Source organism: Globicephala melas, chromosome 17 (genome assembly GCF_963455315.2).
Source record: "Globicephala melas chromosome 17, mGloMel1.2, whole genome shotgun sequence".
Classification (NCBI taxonomy): domain Eukaryota; kingdom Metazoa; phylum Chordata; class Mammalia; order Artiodactyla; family Delphinidae; genus Globicephala; species Globicephala melas.
In genome coordinates this window covers 60,517,376-60,536,148 of record NC_083330.1, presented here as the reverse complement: position 1 = coordinate 60,536,148, position 18,773 = coordinate 60,517,376, and the positions used below count along the sequence as shown (strand labels likewise).

The following is an 18,773-nucleotide window of genomic DNA, read 5'->3' as shown; positions in this document are numbered from 1 at the left end:
TGAAAAGGCAGAGGGCTATGTACCAGATGAAGGAGCAAGATAAAACTCCAGGAAAACAACTGTATGAAGTGGAGATAGGCAACCTTCCAGAAAAAGAATTCAGAATAATGATAGTGAAGATGATCCAGGACCTCGGAAAAAGAATGGAGGCAAGGATCAAGAAGATGGAAGAAGCGTTTATCAAAGACCTAGAAGAATTAAAGAACAAACACCTAGAAGAATTAAAGAACAAACAAACAGAGATGAACAATACAATAACTGAAATGAAAAATACACTAGAAGGAATCAATAGCAGAATAACTGAGGCAGAAGAATGGATAAGAGACCTGGAAGACAGAATGGTGGAATTCACTGCTGCGGAACAGAATAAAGAAAAAAGAATGAAAAGAAATGAAGGCAGCCTAAGAGATCTCTGGGACAACATTAAACTCAACAACATTCGCATTATAGGGGTCCCAGAAGGAGAAGAGAGAGAGAAAGTACCCAAGAAAATATTTGAAGAGATTATAGTCGAAAACTTCCCTAACATGGGAAAGGAAAGAGCCACCCAAGTACAGGAAGTGCAGAGAGTCCCAGGCAGGATAAACCCGAGGAGAAACACACCAAGACACACAGTAATCAAATAGACAAAAATAAAAGACAAAGAAAAAATATTGAAAGCAACAAGGGAAAAATGACAATATATAAGGGAACCCACATAAGGTTAACAGCTGATTTCTCAGCAGAAACTCTACAAGCCAGAAGGGAGTGGCATGATATATTTAAAGTGATGAAAGGGAAGATCCTACAACCAAGATTACTCTACCTGGCAAGGATCTCATTCAGATTTGATGGAGAAATCAAAAGCTTTACAGACAAGCAAAAGCTAAGAGAATTCAGCACCACCAAAGCAGCTCTACAACAAATGCTAAAGGAACTTCTCTAAATGGGAAACACAAGAGAAGAAAAGGACCTACAAAAACAAACCCAAAACAATTAAGAAAATGGTAATAGGAGCATACATATCGATAGTTACCTTAAACGTGAATGGATTAAATGCTCCAAGCAAAAGACACAGGCTCTCTGAATGGATACAAAAACAAGACCCATATATATGCTGTCTACAAGAGACCCATTTCAGACCTAGGGACACATACAGACTGAAAGTGAGGGGATGGAAAAAGATATTCCATGCAAATGGAAATCAAAAGAAAGCTGGAGTAGCAATCCTCCTATCAGATAAAATAGACTTTGAAATAAAGACAATTACAAGAGACAAAGAAGGACATGAAATAATGATCAAGGGATCAATCCAAGAAGAAGATATAACAATTATAAATACATATGCAACCAACATAGGAGCACCTCAATACATAAGGCAGCTGCTAACAGCTATAAAACAGGAAATTGACAGTAACACAATAATAGTGGGGGACTTTAACACCTCACTTACACCAATGGACAGATCATCCAGACAGAAAATTAATAAGGAAACACAAGCTTTAAATGACACAATAGACCAGATAGATTTAATTGATATTTATAGGACATTCCATCCAAAAAACAGTGGATTACACTTTCTTCTCAAGTGCCCACAGAACATTCTCCAGGATAGATCACATCTTGGGTCACAAATCAAGCCTCAGTAAGTTTAAGGAAATTGAAATCATATCAAGCATCTTTTCTGACCACAACGCTATGAAATTAGAAATCAATTACATGGGAAAAAATGTAAAAAACACAAACACATGGAGGCTAAACAGTACATTACTAAATAACCAAGAGATCACTAAGGAAATCAAAGAGGAAATCAAAAAATACCTAGAGACTAATGACAACGAAAACACGATGATCCAAAACCTATGGGATGAAGCAAAAGCAGTTCTAAGAGGGAAGTTTATGGCAATACAAGCCTACCTCAAGAAACAAGAGAAATCTCAAATAAACAATCTAACCTTACCAACAAACAAAATGCAAAGTTAGTAGAAGGAAAGAAATCATAAAGAGCAGAGCAGAAATAAATGAAATAGAAACAAAGAAAACAATAGCAAAGATCAATAAAACTTAAAGCTGGTTCTTTGAGAAGATAAACAAAATTGATAAACCATTAGCCAGACTCATCAAGAAAAAAAGGGAGAAGACTCATATCAATAGAATTAGAAATGAAAAAGGAGGTATAACAGCTGATACTGCAGAAATACAAAAGATCATGAGAGATTACTACAAACAACTATATGCCAATAAAACGGACAACCTGGAAGAAATGGACAAATTCTTAGAAAAGCACAACCCTCTGAGACTGAACCAGGAAGAAATAGAAAATATAAACAGACCAATCACAAGCACTCTCAAAAGAGACTGTGATTAAAAGTCTTCCAACAAACCAAAGTCCAGGACCAGATGGCTTCACAGGCGAATTCTATCAAACATTTAGAGAAGAGATAACACCAATCATTCTCAAACTCTTCCAAAATATAACAGAGGGAGGAACACTCCCAAACTCATTCTACGAGGCCACCATCACCCTGATACCAAAACCAGACAAAGATGTCACAAAGAAAGAAAACTACAGGCCAATATCACTGATGAATATAGGTGCAAAAATCCTCAACAAAATACTAGCAAACAGAATCCAACAGCACATTAAAAGGATCATACACCATAATCAAGAGGTATTTATCCCAGGGATGCAAGGATTCTTCAATATACGCAAATCAATCAATGTGATACATCATATTAACAAATTGAAAAATAAAAACCATATAGTCATCTCAATAGATGCAGGAAAAGCTTTTGACAAAATTCAACACCCATTTATGATAAAAACTCTCCAGAAAGTGGGCATAGAGGGAACCTACCTCAACATAATAAAGGCCATATATGACAAACCCACAGCAAACATCATTGTCAATGGTGAAAAACTGAAACCATTTCGTCTAAGATCAGGAACAACATAAGGATGTCCACATATGTTATTCAACATAGTTTGGGAAGTTCTAGCCACGGCAATCAGAGAGGAAAAAGAAAAGGAATACAAATTGGAAAAGAAAATGTAAAACTGTCACTGTTTGCAGATGACATGAAACTATACATAGAAAATCCTAAAGATGCTACCAGAAAACTACTAGAGCTAAGCAATCAATTTGGTAATGTTGCAGGATACAAAATTAATGCACAGAAATCTCTTGCATTCCTATACACTAATGATGAAACATCTGAAAGAGAAATTAAGAAAACACTCCCATTTACCATTGCAAGAAAAAGAATAAAATATCTAGGTATAAACCTACCTAGGGAGACAACAGACCTGTATGCAGAAAACTATAAGACACTGATGAAAGAAATTAAACATGATACAAACAGATGGAGAGATATACCATGTTCTTGGATTGGAAGAATCAACGGACTGAAAATGACTATACTACCCAAAGCAATCTACAGATTCACTGCAATCCCTATCAAATTATCAATGGCATTTTTTACAGAACTAGAAGAAAAAATCTTAAGATTTATATGGAGACACAAAAGAGCCCGAATAGCCAAAGCAGTCTTGAGGGGAAAAAACGGAGTTGGAGGAATCAGACTCCCTGACTTCAGACAATTTACAAAGCTACAGTAATGAAGACAATATGGTACTGGCACAAAAACAGAAATATAGATCAATGGCACAGGATAGAAAGCCCAGAGATAAACACACACACCTATGGTCAACTAATCTATGACAAAGGAGGCAAGGATATACAATGGAGAAAAGACAGCCTCTTCAATAAGTGGTGCTGGGAAAACTGGACAGCTTCATATGAAAGAATGAAATTAGAACACTCCCTAATACCATACACAAAAATAAACTCAAAATGGATTAGAGACCTAAATGTAAGACTGGACACTCTAAAACTCTTAGAAGAAAACATAGGAAGAACACTCTTTGACATAAATCACAGCAAGATCTTTTTTGATCCACTTCATAGAGTATTGGAAATAAAAACAAAAATAAACACATGGGACGTAATGAAACTTCAAAGCTTTTGCACAGCAAAGGAAATCATAAACAAGACGAAAAGACAACCCTCAGAATGGGAGAAACTATTTGCAAATGAATCAGTGGACAAAGGATTAATCCCTAAAATATATAAACAGCTCATGCAGCTCAATATTAAAAAAACATACAACCCAATCCAAAAATGGGCAGAAGACCTAAATAGACATTTCTCCAAAGAAGACATACAGGTGGCCAAGAAGCACATGAAAAGCCCCCAACATCACTAATTATTAGAGAAATGCAAATCAAAACTACAATGAGGTATCACCTCACACCAGTCAGAATGGCCATCATCAGAAAATCTACAAGCAACAAATGCTGGAGAGGGTGTGGAGAAAAGGAAACCCTCTTGCACTGTTGGTGGGAATGTAAATTGATACACCCACTATGCAGAACAGTATGGAAGTTCCTTAAGAAACTAAAAATAGAATTACCATATGACCCAGCAATCCCACTACTGGGCATATACTCAGAGAAAACCATAATTCAAAAAGACACATGCACCCCAATGCTCATTGCAGCACTATTTACAATAGCCAGGTCATGGAAGCAACCTAAATGCCCATCGACAGACGAATGGATAAAGAAGTTGTGGTACATATATACAACGGAATATTACTCAGCCATAAAAGGAACAAAATTGGGTCATTTGTAGAGACGTGGATGGATCTAGAGACTGTCACACCAAGTGAAGTAAGTCAGAAAGAGAAATACAAATATCGTATATTAACGCATATATGTGGAACCTATTAAAATGGTACAGATGAACCAGTTTGCAGGGCAGAAATAGACACAGATGTAGAGAACAAACGTTTGGACACCAAGGGGGGAAAGTGGCAGGGGTGGTGGTGGTGGGATGAATTGGGAGATTGGCATTGACATGTATACAGTAATATGTATAAAATGGATAACTAATAAGAACCTGCTGTATAAAAAAATAAAATTCTAAAATTCACACACACACACAAAAATACTGATGCCATCAAGCGGTGACAAGAATTTGAAGCAACTGGAACTCTCATACATTTCTGGTGGAAATGTAGAATCATACAGCCACTTTGAATGACAGTTTAGTGGTGTCTTGAAGTTAAAATACACTTATCATATGAGCTAACAACTGCACTTCTAGGTATTTACCTATGAGAACTAAAAACATCTGGCCACACTATGACTTTTACATGAACTTTCACAGCAGTATTTTTTAATAAAATCCCCCAACTAGAAACAAACCAAATATCCAATAGCTAGTGATAAGATGAATATTGTGGTATATCCATACTATGGAACACAACTCAGCCATAAACAGGAGCAAACTACTGATGTACAAAACAACAATGATGAATCTCAAACCATTATGCTGAAAGAAACCAAACATGAAAGAGTATCTACTTTATAACTTCTTATATATGAAGGTCTGTATAGATCAAATCTATTCTTTATAGAGTAGACAGAAAAGAGATAAATGTTTGCCTGGGGCCAGAATGGGGAGATCGACTGAGATCAGGACAATGAAACTTTCTTGGGTGATATATATGTTCTATATATCTATGTATATGGTCTATATCTTGATTCTGATGATGGTTACACAAGCACAGGCATTTATCAAAACTCATTCAACTGTACACTAAAATGTATACATTCTATTGTATGTAAATTATACCTCAATAAAGCTGATTTAAATAAAAACAACAGCCTGGGAATAAATAAAAATGCAAATGGTTATCTTGGAAGAGATGAAAGTTTTTAGGAAAAAAAATGTTTTTATCCAGTGTTTGACAGACTGCCACGTGTTAGATATATGTATTCAACTTGTACTGTGACTCCTCAGATGATAAATACGAATAAGAATGATTTTTGGAGAATATAAATAAAATGTCCTGAAAACTGGAAGTTTTTTAGTTTGATATTTGAAAACTTTCCAAATTTTCTGATTTGATAAGATGCTGAAGTCCTCTAACGTTTGGAAAGTTTTGACATCATATTGATTTAGTACAATGACTCTTATTAACAAAATCCTTTGCTAAAATTGATGTTTTGTAATTTCCCTTGAAATATCTGCATTATGAAACCAGAACTTATAATTCTATTCAAATATGCATTAGAATGGAAAAAGCAATGAACTGGGTTCTATCCTTGCCTCTGTGAAACCTAGATATATAAACCTAGAATGAGTTGCCTCCATACAACTCCATTTTGTAGCGTGTAAAGTCAAAGTCTGTGTTACATTTTTTGGATCTCTCCACTAATTAAATCCCTCTATTAACTGCCCTAACTAAAGACTATGATTTTATGTTTGGCTCTAGAAGGATCTGTGTAACCATAAGAGGGCAGTATTCCATTTAAACAATTTCTTACACAATTTCCTGTAAGTGCTCAGTACACTAAAATTACAGGACTTTGAGATTGGCATAATATTTGCTAGTATTAATCCCCTTAGGATTACGTTAAGAAAAGTAATTTGTCTTTTTTAACTATGAATACATAAATTTATCACAGCTAGAGGCAAAAGGGAGTCATCTTACTCTTTCTCTGGCTATCAGGCTTGCATTTATTTAAGTTGAGGAGATCATGCTTCTATCTCATCAGGACTGTAGTATATTAAAACACACTTGTCAACCCAATTAAGGGGGGACATTCTAGGGCTAGGATGTAGATTTATAGAGATATTTTTCTATGGATTCTGGGTAAACTGCAATGTACATGGTTGCAACTAATTCAAAATCAGTGCCAATGTCCCACATCAAAATCACATTTCAGTAACAGGAAAGTGAGAAAATAAAAGGGTAAAAAGTCATTTTTGGATGAGAATTTACTTGGGTCTTACTTGATGCTCAACACATTTTTAAAGGAGTGGAAGGCTTAGAAACTACTGTTACGGCATTTACACCATTTAAAGAAACTGAATATGTATTCCTTAAACAATGAAAGATAATTTATGAAAAATAGAGTCTATCACAATAAAAGGTATTCTGATTTTCTGTATCAGTGTCCCAATTGTTAGCAATTTTATCTGCTTTATAAGCCCATTATCTTACAAGGACAGAAGGCCATGGAAGCTTGCACAGCTCAAGGTTGCAATAACAAATTCATGGTTTATGGACCTAAATCCCCTCTTCCCTCTCTTCTGTCCTTTACACTGGTTTATTATCTCCTGGTTACTCATCTCAACCTAAGAATGTCCCTTTTCTGTCTCCTTGACATTCAGTTCATCCTTCCTCTACATAATGTTAAAGTATCTTCTCACTGTCTTAGAAAACCACCTCCATTTTCTATAGTTAGAGGAAAAGAATGTTTAATAGTTTAGAAAGGAAAGGTCCAAGCACAGGGAAATCAAGGAACATTTACCAGTTCCAGGTTATGCCCATTCCCAAAGGATAATCTGTCATCCTCTTGGCTTACTAGGGATATTTGAAGAATCCATTTGACTTGCTTAAAATCACTGTTTTCATTAGACGCATTATTGTGCATGGCTTCTCACAATAATGGAGTGAATATAAGCAAATGATCAACACAATGAATCATATGAGAATCATCTTTTCTTTGAAAAGAACATTTATACCTGAAATAGAGAGTCTTGCTTGGTCAAAATTATCCATAGGCTGACACAGCAGAACTTATAAGTTGAGGGAATTTAGAGATGCTATATAAGTTCGCGCCTTGCTACAAGACCAGACGGAAGCCATGCCTAAAAATGAAAAAAAAAGTCATTTGATCACAAATGTTACACTAATTTTACTCTGACTCTATTTTGATATTTAAAATTTATTCTGATGTAGTGTTAGGATGTTAAAATGTAAATTGCTTTTATCCTGACCTTCTGTTTTATTGTTTCTCCTCAGCTTTTATTACAGAATTGTTATTGCTATGGAAATGTTAACTTCCTGTTTGTATTTCTGGCACCCTGAAGGGCATGGAAGTTGGCCAGTTTAAGCTTTATTAGGTAGCTACTGAGAGATAAATGTCTGCAGCATTTTTGTTTTGTTTTGCTGCAGTTCACTAAATGAAAATCTGTCCATTAAAAGTAAACTGTGTGGTCAATGCTACAGCAATGCCTCCCTTTTCTACCAGTAACACACTATAAACCTTAAGCTAATTTAGGTTAATTATGAAGATCCACTATTGCTGCATCTAAGCCCATATGAACTTGAAACTAACCAGTCCCAAAATTTGTATGCCAGATGAGAGCCATGGGTAAGGTTGGATAACCTTTCCAGATGTGTTTCATCACGGCTGCTACCCATTGGAGGGAAATCACAGTGGAGAGTTGAGACCTTGGCTTTCCAGGTTCATAAACCTGGTTTTGTGAGTTTACCTAAGTTTTACCTCTGATGCTTCTTATAAACAGGAACATAACTTTACTGATTACTAAGGGAGATACCGAGAACAGTGGGAATGAACAACTCTAGTGATCAGAATGCTTGTGCCCCATAGCCCTTCATTCACAGTCTTTACTAGGAAAAAGGCAATTAGAAAACTGACTTAGTGACAGAAAGTTGCTCGATGAGAGATCAGTAAAGGGAACTGAACGTCCTTAAAGGAATTATCTTAATTAAAGGAAGATACACCTCTCGGCAGTGATCAGAACATGGTACTTTGGTCTGCTTTTCTCGATGATGACAGAATAGTTATTAGCAGAAATCTGTACTCTCTTTTTTCTTCTCTCTGTAGAGCTTGCATTTGTCCTAACAAACTTCCCCTTTATTTAACCAAGTAGGTCATTTTACGTATATTGCACTAACAAGACAGACAGTCCTTGCTCCATGGAGCTTTAATTTTAGTGGTGAAAAACAGACAATTAAATGTGGTATATAATATTTTATGTGGTTAAAAAACAATATTGAAAATAAAAATAAAGAAGAGTAAGGAGGCAGAGAGCAATGCAGGAATTGCTGTTTTAGATGGCATGATCCAGAAAGACCTCTCTAAAAAAATGACGTTGGAGCAAAATGACATTGAATTAAGTGAAAGGCAGGTCAGAGATGTATCTAGGGAAAGAAGGTTCCAGGTACTGAAACAGGTGTACTTACTATGGTGACATCACCATAGCCCAACACTTTCTATATTGGGAAAACTAAATTAAAGTTACTACCGATGGTATCCTTGAAAGAGGAAAAGAGTCCCAAAAGGACACTGTGTGATTGAGGACTTTGGTTTGGTGATGGATAAGGAAACCAATTATTGACAGCCATCATCTACCTAGGGTACATTTTCCTTGTACCATTTGGAATTACTTATTGTCACTCAGGGTCCCATCAGAATATTAGGCTAAATTTAGGAAGGTTTGATAAGGCATTATTTACACTGCTGTGCAGTACCCTGAGAACTTGACCCTCATAGGCCCTCGAAAATGAGGAGATGGCATGATTAATGAAACTCAGAAGAAGAGAATGATAGCTTGAGACAAGCTATCATCTTTGGTAAAGAAACCCAACCATTCCCAGGTGACCCTGCAAAGAGGGATGTAGTCCATGAAGATCAGCATCCCCAGGATGGGGGTGGGGTTTGGGGGAAGGGATGAAAAGATAGCAGGCACACCTTCTTTCCCTTTTTGATTGCCAGTCTGAGACCCTACAGAGATTAAAATGTGGTGTTCCAGTCCTACACACTCAACCTAACACTTACGCAACTGCCCCTTCCTCGATGAAGGCTCAACATGCCTAAGGTTGACCTTATATCAAGTTGTTTCTGATAACAATGTAAATATAAAGACCAGTAGACAGAGATAGTGCTAAACATGGCTTAATCTTTGGCCACAACAAAGTCAGACTCCATGCAAATCTCAAAGAAAAATCAAGGACTATAAAGAGAAGGAGTTTTGGGTCTAATACTTGAGTGCAAGTCATACCTGTGACAAGTACTATCTTTGTGATCATTGATCAAGTTGCTTAATCTCCTTGCACTCCACTTTCTTTATCTATAAAATGAGCATCATTATAGTTCTTACACATAACATTATTGGGAGGATAAATAAATATATGATGGATGCAATGGAAGGGGCATTGTAACCCTCAAAGATGCATAATGCTTTCTCCCACAGATAGAAGAGCAAAAAGAAGTACTTAGTCATACCTGCTTTAGAAGGAAAAAGGAAAAGGCATGAACACATAATAAGAGTCCACTATGCCCTAGACACTGCTTAACATATATTATTTAATTCTTTGAACACCACCTATAAGATGTTAATATTACCATTTTACAGGTAAGAAAACTGGGGTTCAGAGAGACCAAACAATTCACTCAAGATCACACATCTTGTAAGCGTCAGGGCCAAGATTCCTAATGAAGCAACATGAATCTCAAGACGATATTTTTATTCCTGACGTCATCAATTCTGATTAAGCTACTCCAAGAACACAGAAAAACTGTATGCTTCATTTCAAACCACTCCTGGGCATAAAGAAGCAGCTCATCAACAACTAACTTAGAGTCCTTCCTCTCCCTCTCTCTGTGAGATGCCCAGAAGAACACTCTGCTAGGTAGTGGCCAGGACTGGGGCATCTCTGCTGAGCCCAAGGTGCTGACTGTTAGATTCAATATGAAAGGGTGTTCTTCATTGACTTTCAAAGTGCTGAACTACCAACACTCCTTCTCATGTGGGAGCAGGCAGAACTGCAACAGGGACCTCTGCCTTCCCACCTTGGTGGGACCAGGCGTCCACATCACAGAGCTCAGGTCTGCTGCCAGGAACCCAGTGAGGATCACCACCATGCTTGACCAAATGCCATTTGTTTCCAGAAAGGGAGGAAAGTAAATAGCCTTTTGATTTGTTGCTTCTCAGCTTCTTCTGAAAGCTACCCTAAAGGCTATAGTTCAGGTGGGTCTAATACAGCCAGAGTATATGTATGGTAAATCAGGCTGGGAAACATTCAATTTTATTTTGGTCTAGTGGGATGGTGGTGGCTAGGCAGAGTGTGAGTTCATGTGAGTGGAGTGAACAGGGCATGGGTTCCATTAAAGAGGGCCATTTTGTTGGGTGCAGTCATGACATGTTGGGTCAGGGAACTCAGTGCAGAAGCATCGATAATGGTGCCACAGCCAGGCAGGAATCACACCTTCAGGCATGCCCAGAACCAGTATCAACCAGGTTACATCCACTGTTCCCAACCAATCTTTGGTTCTTGGGTAGGGATAACTATTCTTTGCCCTTCTGTCTTTGTATGAAGAGTTTTGCCCAGCCCAACTTCACGGTTTTTTCTCTCCAGCAGGGCTGTGAAACTTTTCTGATTGTTTTTCTCAGTTTTGGAAGGGTAGCAGCCTCAGCATAATTGTGAACTCCATGAAGGCAAGGACTCTGTCTCCCCCTTCACCATGATATTCACCCTGCATAGCATCTAGATGTGGTAGTAAACTTTTGTTAAATGAGTAAATGAATTACCCCCATGACCTCACCTCTCATCCAACCTGACAAGTTACTGTGTGTTAAGTGCTTTACATGGGATTCCTAGCAGTCTAGTTTGTTTGGTAGATACAAACAGCTCCAAAATATATCAGTGGCTTAAAACAACAAAGGTTATTTCAGGTCCGCTGGTGGATGAGCACCATATCACCTTCAGGCTAGGACCCCACAGGATGCAGAAGTCCCCATGTTGAACCCTGACGTTGCTGAAGAAGACAATGAGCCAGTGAACCTAATCCTGGCTCTTAAAGGGCTCCTCCCAGAAATGACATGTGTCAGTTTTGCTCATATGTCATTGGCCAAAGTGAGTCACTTGGTCATCACCCTCACTCCACAAGGGGTGAGAAAGTTCAGTCTTAACCCAGAAGAGAAGAGAACCAGACTATCTGTGAACATCTCTATGACTTTCATCCACATATTATTTCATAGAAACCTTATAATTCATCTAGAACAAAGATGCTATTATGGGTCCTACTTTTCTTTTATTGAGGTGTAGCTGATTTACTATGCTGTGCTCATCTCTGCTGCAGAAAGTGACTCAGTTCTACACAAGGATCTTGAGGTTTAACAAGGTTAATGAGTTGATCAAGAAAATCAAATGGTGAAGCCTGGCTTCAAGTGTAATCACTTAACCAATCTGTTGAATCTTGCTATCACTGGAGTCTGGCAAGCTCTGTAAGGGGAGACACAGTGAATTCTCAGGGTGTCTAGGACCAGATTCATCAAGGGTCTGTGCTTGAAATCATTAAGCTTAACCTTATAGTCTGAGTCCCTGTAGGCAGTACCTCTGCTCTCTGACTTATCCTTTCTCTTTATTGGAAGAACTTGCTGTTCCTTGAGGAGGATGATAGCTACTTATTTAAGACATTAAACATCAGCCATCATCCCTTCCATGGCTAGTATTTTAGAAGTTATCCAGCAATGGCAATTTTCTTATTTGCTGGTGGTAGATAATATTCATGGAATTATTATGAAATTCATATTTATTCTTTCCATAACACACTGGAGCAGCTCAGACATCAGAGAACTACAAATTCAGTCTGTGGTTCACATTTTTCTTTCCACGTAGACAGAGAAAAATGTTTCCCAAATGCTGTGATTAAGATGTGGACTTAGCTTGTTGGGGATGAAACATCAGTGGGCTGATGACCTGAAGACTATTTCTGTGGAATCAAATGAGCTTGTTAAAAATAAATTGTTGGTCTAAAACACTGTCACAAAACTTTGACATGATCAGAGGTCACTATCAGCTGACTATTTATTTAGATAATTTATTAGGGTTGGCGTAACAGCCACAGAAACTCACTCTAGCCAACTTGTGTAAATGAAGGAATTTGTTAAGTCCTGGGCAGTTCAAAAAATCAAAAGAAAAGCAAACTACCAAGGCCCTGGAAGGAATGGAAACAGTGCATCTCTGGGGATCAGGCCTACCACCATCAGTATTCATCAGCTCCAAACATCTTTCCTCTGGGGGGTCTCTCCACTCCAGATTCTGATGCCCAGGGTACTGGGAGAAAGGTTCAGAAAGGCATTGCATGGATCATGTATGTCTATTGCTCACCGTGCCTGGCAGATGTTAGCAGCTCAATACATTTTTGTTGAATGAGTGAATAAATGAATGGCCAAGGTCTCTGAGCCTCATATCACTCAATCAAAAAAATAAAATAAAATTTGATGATTCTATGAAGTCTGTATTAGTTGCCTATCATTGCTGTAACACATTACCACAAATTAGTAGCTTAAAAACCCCACAAATTTATTATCATATGGTTTTGGAGGTCACAAGTTCAAAATGAGTCTTACAGGGCTAAAATCAATGTATCACCAGGTTGTGTCCATGTCTTGGCTATTGTGAACTGTGCTGCAATGAACATTGGGGTGCATGTGTCTTTTTAAATTATGGTTTTCTCTGGATATATGCTTAGGAGTGGGATTGCTGGATCATATAGGAGTTCTATTTTTAGTTTTTTAAGGAACCTCCATACTGTTCTCCATAGTGGCTGTACCAACTTACATTCCCACCAACAGTGTAGGAGGGTTCCCTTTTTTCCACACCCTCTCCAGCATCTATTGTTTGTAGACTATTGATGGAAGCAAACTAAATGTCCATCGACAGAGGAATGGATAAAGAAGACGTGGTACATATACACAATGGAATATTACTCAGTCACAAAAAAAAACCCTGAAATAATGCCAACATGGATGGACCTAGAGATTATCATACCAAGTGAAGTAAGTCAGACAGAGAAAGACAAATATCATATGATATCACTCATATGTGGAATCTAATTTTTTAAAAATGATACAAATGAACTTATTTACAAAACAGAAACAGATTTTCAGGTATCGAATACAAAATTATGGTTACTCAAGGGGAAACGTGATTGGGGAGGGATATATCAGGAGCTTGGGATTAACATACACACACAACTATACATAAGATAGATAACCGACAAGGACCTACTGTATAGCACATGGAACTCTACTCAATATTCTGTGATAAACTATATGAGAAAATAGTCTGAAAAAGAATGAATATAGGTATATGTATAACTGAATCACTTTGCTGTACTCCTGAAACTAACACAACATTGTAAATCAACTATAATCCAATAAAATTTAAAAAAATAAAAAATAAAATCAATGTATTATCAGGGTTGGTTTATTTTGGAGACTGCAGGGGAGAATCAGTTCCTTGCTTCTACCAGAGTCTAGATGCTGCTGGCATTACTTGGCTTATGGCTCCATCACTCCAATCTCTGCTTATGTTGTCACAATTCCTTCTACCAACTTTGATCCTTTTGCCTCTCTCATAAGAATCTTTATGATTAGATTGGACCCACCCAACAATCCAGGATAATCTCGTCATCTCAAGATTCTTAATTTAATCAAATTTGCAAAGTCCCTTCTACCTTGTAAAGTTAAGGTATTCACACGTTCCGGGTAATAGGATGTGAACACCGTCGGGGGACTATTATTTGGCCCACCATAAGACCCTTTTCAATTCTGAAATTCTGTAATGTTCTCATTGCTGATATTGATACTAGGAACCATGGGGACCATCTGGCCCTGTTGTATGTGGAGCTTACAGTCTATTACAAACAAAGTTGGCAAAGCTGTCTAATGGTAAATCAGGGCTACTGAAAGAGAATTTACGTATCAGGTGATTCCTGTCTGTTGGATGAACCAGGTGGCTCACTGTCTATGCCAAACATTTGTGGATAAGAGCAAAGATTTTTGTTACAGCATTTCTACTAACTCCGCCCCAAAATGGCATCACTATGAGAGGACATGGTCTAAAGAAATCACTCACGTGGAATTCTCACATCCCCAGAAGGGAGTCTGACTCAGGGCCAGACTAAGAACCATAGGAGACCCCCAAGCACTGAAAAGATTATTAAAGATTATTGTGCTCCACTTCCATTTGTAATTAAAAAGAAAAAACCTCTAAAGTACAGAATAAATATAGAGAACTAAGACAAATATCTAACGTTATCTATGATGACTATTGAATGCTTGTTCTGAAATATCTCTATCAAACAATTTTAAGAATTGCCATTTTCTTCTCCTGCCTTCTTGCTGATGCATAAATGCATTCTTAATCCTCCTGTTGGACAGTGCAGCCCATAATATTCATGACCTACCAGAAATAATACCATCCTTAATAAACCAAGCCAGTAATTTCTACATGTCATTTTATGATACCTAAGGCTTTTACTAATATAATTAAGAGGGACTCTGGCATTCTAAATGCTAATATAATTATTTATATTAAATATGGACCCCAAATTTATAATACCTAGGACCTAAAACAAAATCTCACTATGGATCTCAGGCTTTAAAATGTTGTATCTATTAAACAACATGCCTTTATTTACAATCACTCATGTTTTCATTTTTTTATCAAAGATATTATTTGACTTCACATCTGAGCCTCTGAGCAGCCTGAGATACTAACAGTTGACATTGTTTGAACAACAATGTTCATGTTGGTGTATCAGCAAATACTTTATACGTTTTTAATCTAATACGTAATACATAATTAAATCCCCAAATTACTACAGGCATTATTATTATACTCATTGTAATATGAGTAAACTGAGGCTCAGAGTGGTTAATTAATTTGATGCAGGTCACACAACAGAGCAGAAATTTGAATCCAAGGAGTTGGTCTCTTAACCATTATACTCTGCTAATTCCCAGTCTTCCCATACAGGTTAGCTGTCACAGTAGTCAGATGCAAGGGCTGTCTATGCAGCCTTTGTTTTCTCTCTGTTTCTTTTCTTTCCATTTCTTTTCTTTTTCCTCTCTTTTTTTGAGAGTAAACTTATTATTTCCAACAGTCTAATGGTTTGAACCAGACCTGTACATCACAATAACTCAAAGAAGTGTTTTCAGGTATGTTTTTGCCAGGCCCAAGCACAGAGCTTCTGATTTGGCACACTAAGGCAAGTAGATGCCTGTGTGTAGGTAAAAGATCCCTGCATAACTCTAACATGGACTCCTGAGGAAGAACACTGCATCAGGTCTTATTAGATACTGAAAGGAGGGCAGAAATTGCATCGCCCTGGACGAATCTACAAATCAAGGACCTGGATGAATCTACGAACTCCAAGTGGTGATAGAAAATTGGTCAACAAAAGCATATAACAACTTCAAAAAGCTTGTTAATCTAGTCTAGATGGAAAGAAAACTTAACAGCAGAAATGTGGTACCTGGCTTGACACCTCATAGTAAACACCATGAAACTGGAAACATTTCACCATGAAACTGGAAATAATCAACCACCCATGGTCGTTTGTTTTCCTGAGTTATTACATGTCTTCACATTCATGAGAAGAAAAGCAGGGTGGAACGGAGCAAAAGAATAAAACTCTAGATAAAAGAAAAAAACACCCACTGGAAATACATTATGGTTGGAGCTAAATAGTCCCAGTCATTTAAAAATGGAGCAATCTCTTCAAAGAAAGAGCAATGGGAAATAAACCCATAACTTTTATTCACCTCTAATGCTTTCTGTTCTCCAGACAAGCTCTCACAATTTTGCAAAAGGGTTTAGCAGTCTTAAAAAGACATGGCGAGAAGTTATTTCGAAGGATCGGTGTGTTGTGACATGCTCATACTGATTTTGCAGTCTCTCTGCATACTTCATATGAATTATTTAAAATAACCCACACCCTACCAACACAATGACTTGCGTCTTCTTTCATTCTCTATTTAATATTCTTGTTGCTGTTGTTATAGTTAGAAGACAACCTTCTGGCTTTCTGTTTTGTTTGTACTTGTGAGAAAGGCAAAGGAAGTTTTTTTTTAAAAATGTTAATGTCTGCTTGTATATATAGTTGATTTTTTTTAAATGCACTACTTTGGTGTCCTCTTCTGCTTCTTTTTCTTGTGAGTTTCCATGTGTAATCAACAGACACTAAGTACATCATTAGGACATACTAAATTTTTTCCATAGCCCTGGGGCCATCTTGCACTCTGTTTTTTTTCATTAGAGCCCCACACATGGTGTTTTCAGTAAACTTTCATTTCCTAGGATCTGGTCTTTTTCCACTGAACTCATATTTTTCCCTGATTTCCTTTTAGATTATAAAGCTGTTGCCAAATTAGACATGGTTTTTAGAAAAACACCACCACTACCTCTCCTGATGTTGAATTAGTATTTAATTCAGCCACCCAGTAGGAATATCAACAGTCACCCATTCAAGTGACAAAATTAAAAATTTTTTCATCCAGTCACGGCCTGGAAAGAATAACTGATGTTACTACTCAGTTACCTGACTTGACACTGATTTTCCATTTCCATGACAATGATCCCACCATCAGCAAATATCAATTGAATGCCTACAATTCAGAAAGCAAAGGGCGGTGCCCAGGTCTGAGTATGAGGTCCATTAATAACTCCCCACTCCTTCCTTTCCTGTTTGGAAGACATAGTTGGAGGCTTACCCAGCAACCACACCATTCCCCGCTTCCCCACTCCCCCTTCACACGCACACTTCCTCCCAGCAGACAGAACCTGCCATGCAACATGGAGACTGAAAATGCCAGGTACATGCTTTCCCAGCCTCCCTTGTGTTTACAGCACCAGCCATGGCCACTGTGACCTGAAGGGAAGTCTGCTGAGACTGGGGTAAGAAACAGGGGAAACAGGGCAAAAGAACATGGTTCTTCTCTTTGATTAAAAGGATTTTGAGAAAAGTTACCCCCTTTCAACTTTTTAAGATACAATTGTTTAAAAACAATGCTGAGGGATTAGGCAGCCATCTTGCAATCATGAAGGAAAAAGCTGAAGACCAGAAAGCAATATTCTGAGGAGGACGAAGCTAAGACGCAAGAAAGAGATGGAGCTCTCAATGATGTTTTGAGCCATGGCGCCAAACCTGGAATTTTCCTGCTCCTGCAATTTATATTACGTGGAATAATGATTGCATTTCTTATCAAATCCATCTTCAAATGGCTAGTCTGTATTTTGCAGTTGAAGGTATCCCAACTAATATACCTGCTTAATTCTTCTTCCTTCAAAATTCAACTGAGACATCAATGCCCTGTGAAATTTCCCTCAATAGCATCTTTGGCCCACCCCATAGCAACCTCACTCCCATCTCCATCCAGGTGGAACAAAATGAGCCTTACTTTCAATTCCCATGTTACCCTGGCATACAGATGCTTATTTTCTTACAAAACTTAGATCCTCAAAGCTCCCTCTCATTCACTAGCTCTCAAGTCCAATGCAACAGGGTCTAGTTGATGTGACCACTTGCCCCATCTGTTGGCGGCAGGCAGAGTTAAATGTCTTTACTAAGAGGGAGAATCTCTGCTCACACCTAGGGAAGGACAATGACAGTAGTTGAAAGTTCAGAAGCAGAGGAAATTCTTTGTTGCTCTATATTGAAGCCATCAACGTATCCGTCTCCTCTTCAAGATCGTAAGCACTTTGAATGAATGGATTGTGTCTTTCTGCAGAAAGTTTAGCACATAGTAGATCCTCAATAACTGCTTGTTAAAAATAAGCTGATAATTATAGAATTTAAATGTTAAAGCTCAATGACATCTTACAGATTATTTAATATAACCTCCTAATTTTATAGGTAAGGATATCGAGGACTGGAAAGTTTAAATAACTTTCTCAATTTGTAAAATAGAGGCAAAGCTAGAACTACTACCAAAATCTCCTAATCCAGTGTTCTTTCTCTTCCACCAGAGGTATGAATGCATTTGTAATCTAGGTGTACAGAAAGGATACTTCAAAAACATAACTAAAAACGCATGCAGATACAATAAGCGTCACATGTTGTTGCAAGAGGGGAGACAATGTTTTGGACTCGGATGGATGGTGAACATTAGCTATTACCC

At 37.7% G+C, this 18,773-nt stretch overlaps 1 protein-coding gene across 10 annotated transcripts in view; it reads right to left on the bottom strand.

Moving 5' to 3' along the window:
- COLEC10 (collectin subfamily member 10) overlaps nucleotides 1-18,773 on the bottom strand; it is a 449,524-nt gene that overhangs the window by 109,757 nt on the left and 320,994 nt on the right. For 9 of the 10 annotated variants that reach the window (XM_060287701.2, XM_060287702.1, XM_060287704.1 and 6 more), the window contains one exon: nucleotides 7,578-7,703. The exons of the other annotated variant lie outside the window; for it this stretch is intronic. In XM_060287701.2, coding sequence (XP_060143684.1) covers nucleotides 7,578-7,614 — 37 coding nt within the window. In that variant the 5' untranslated portion in view covers nucleotides 7,615-7,703. The remainder of the gene's footprint in view (nucleotides 1-7,577; nucleotides 7,704-18,773) is intronic. 10 annotated transcript variants of the gene reach the window in all.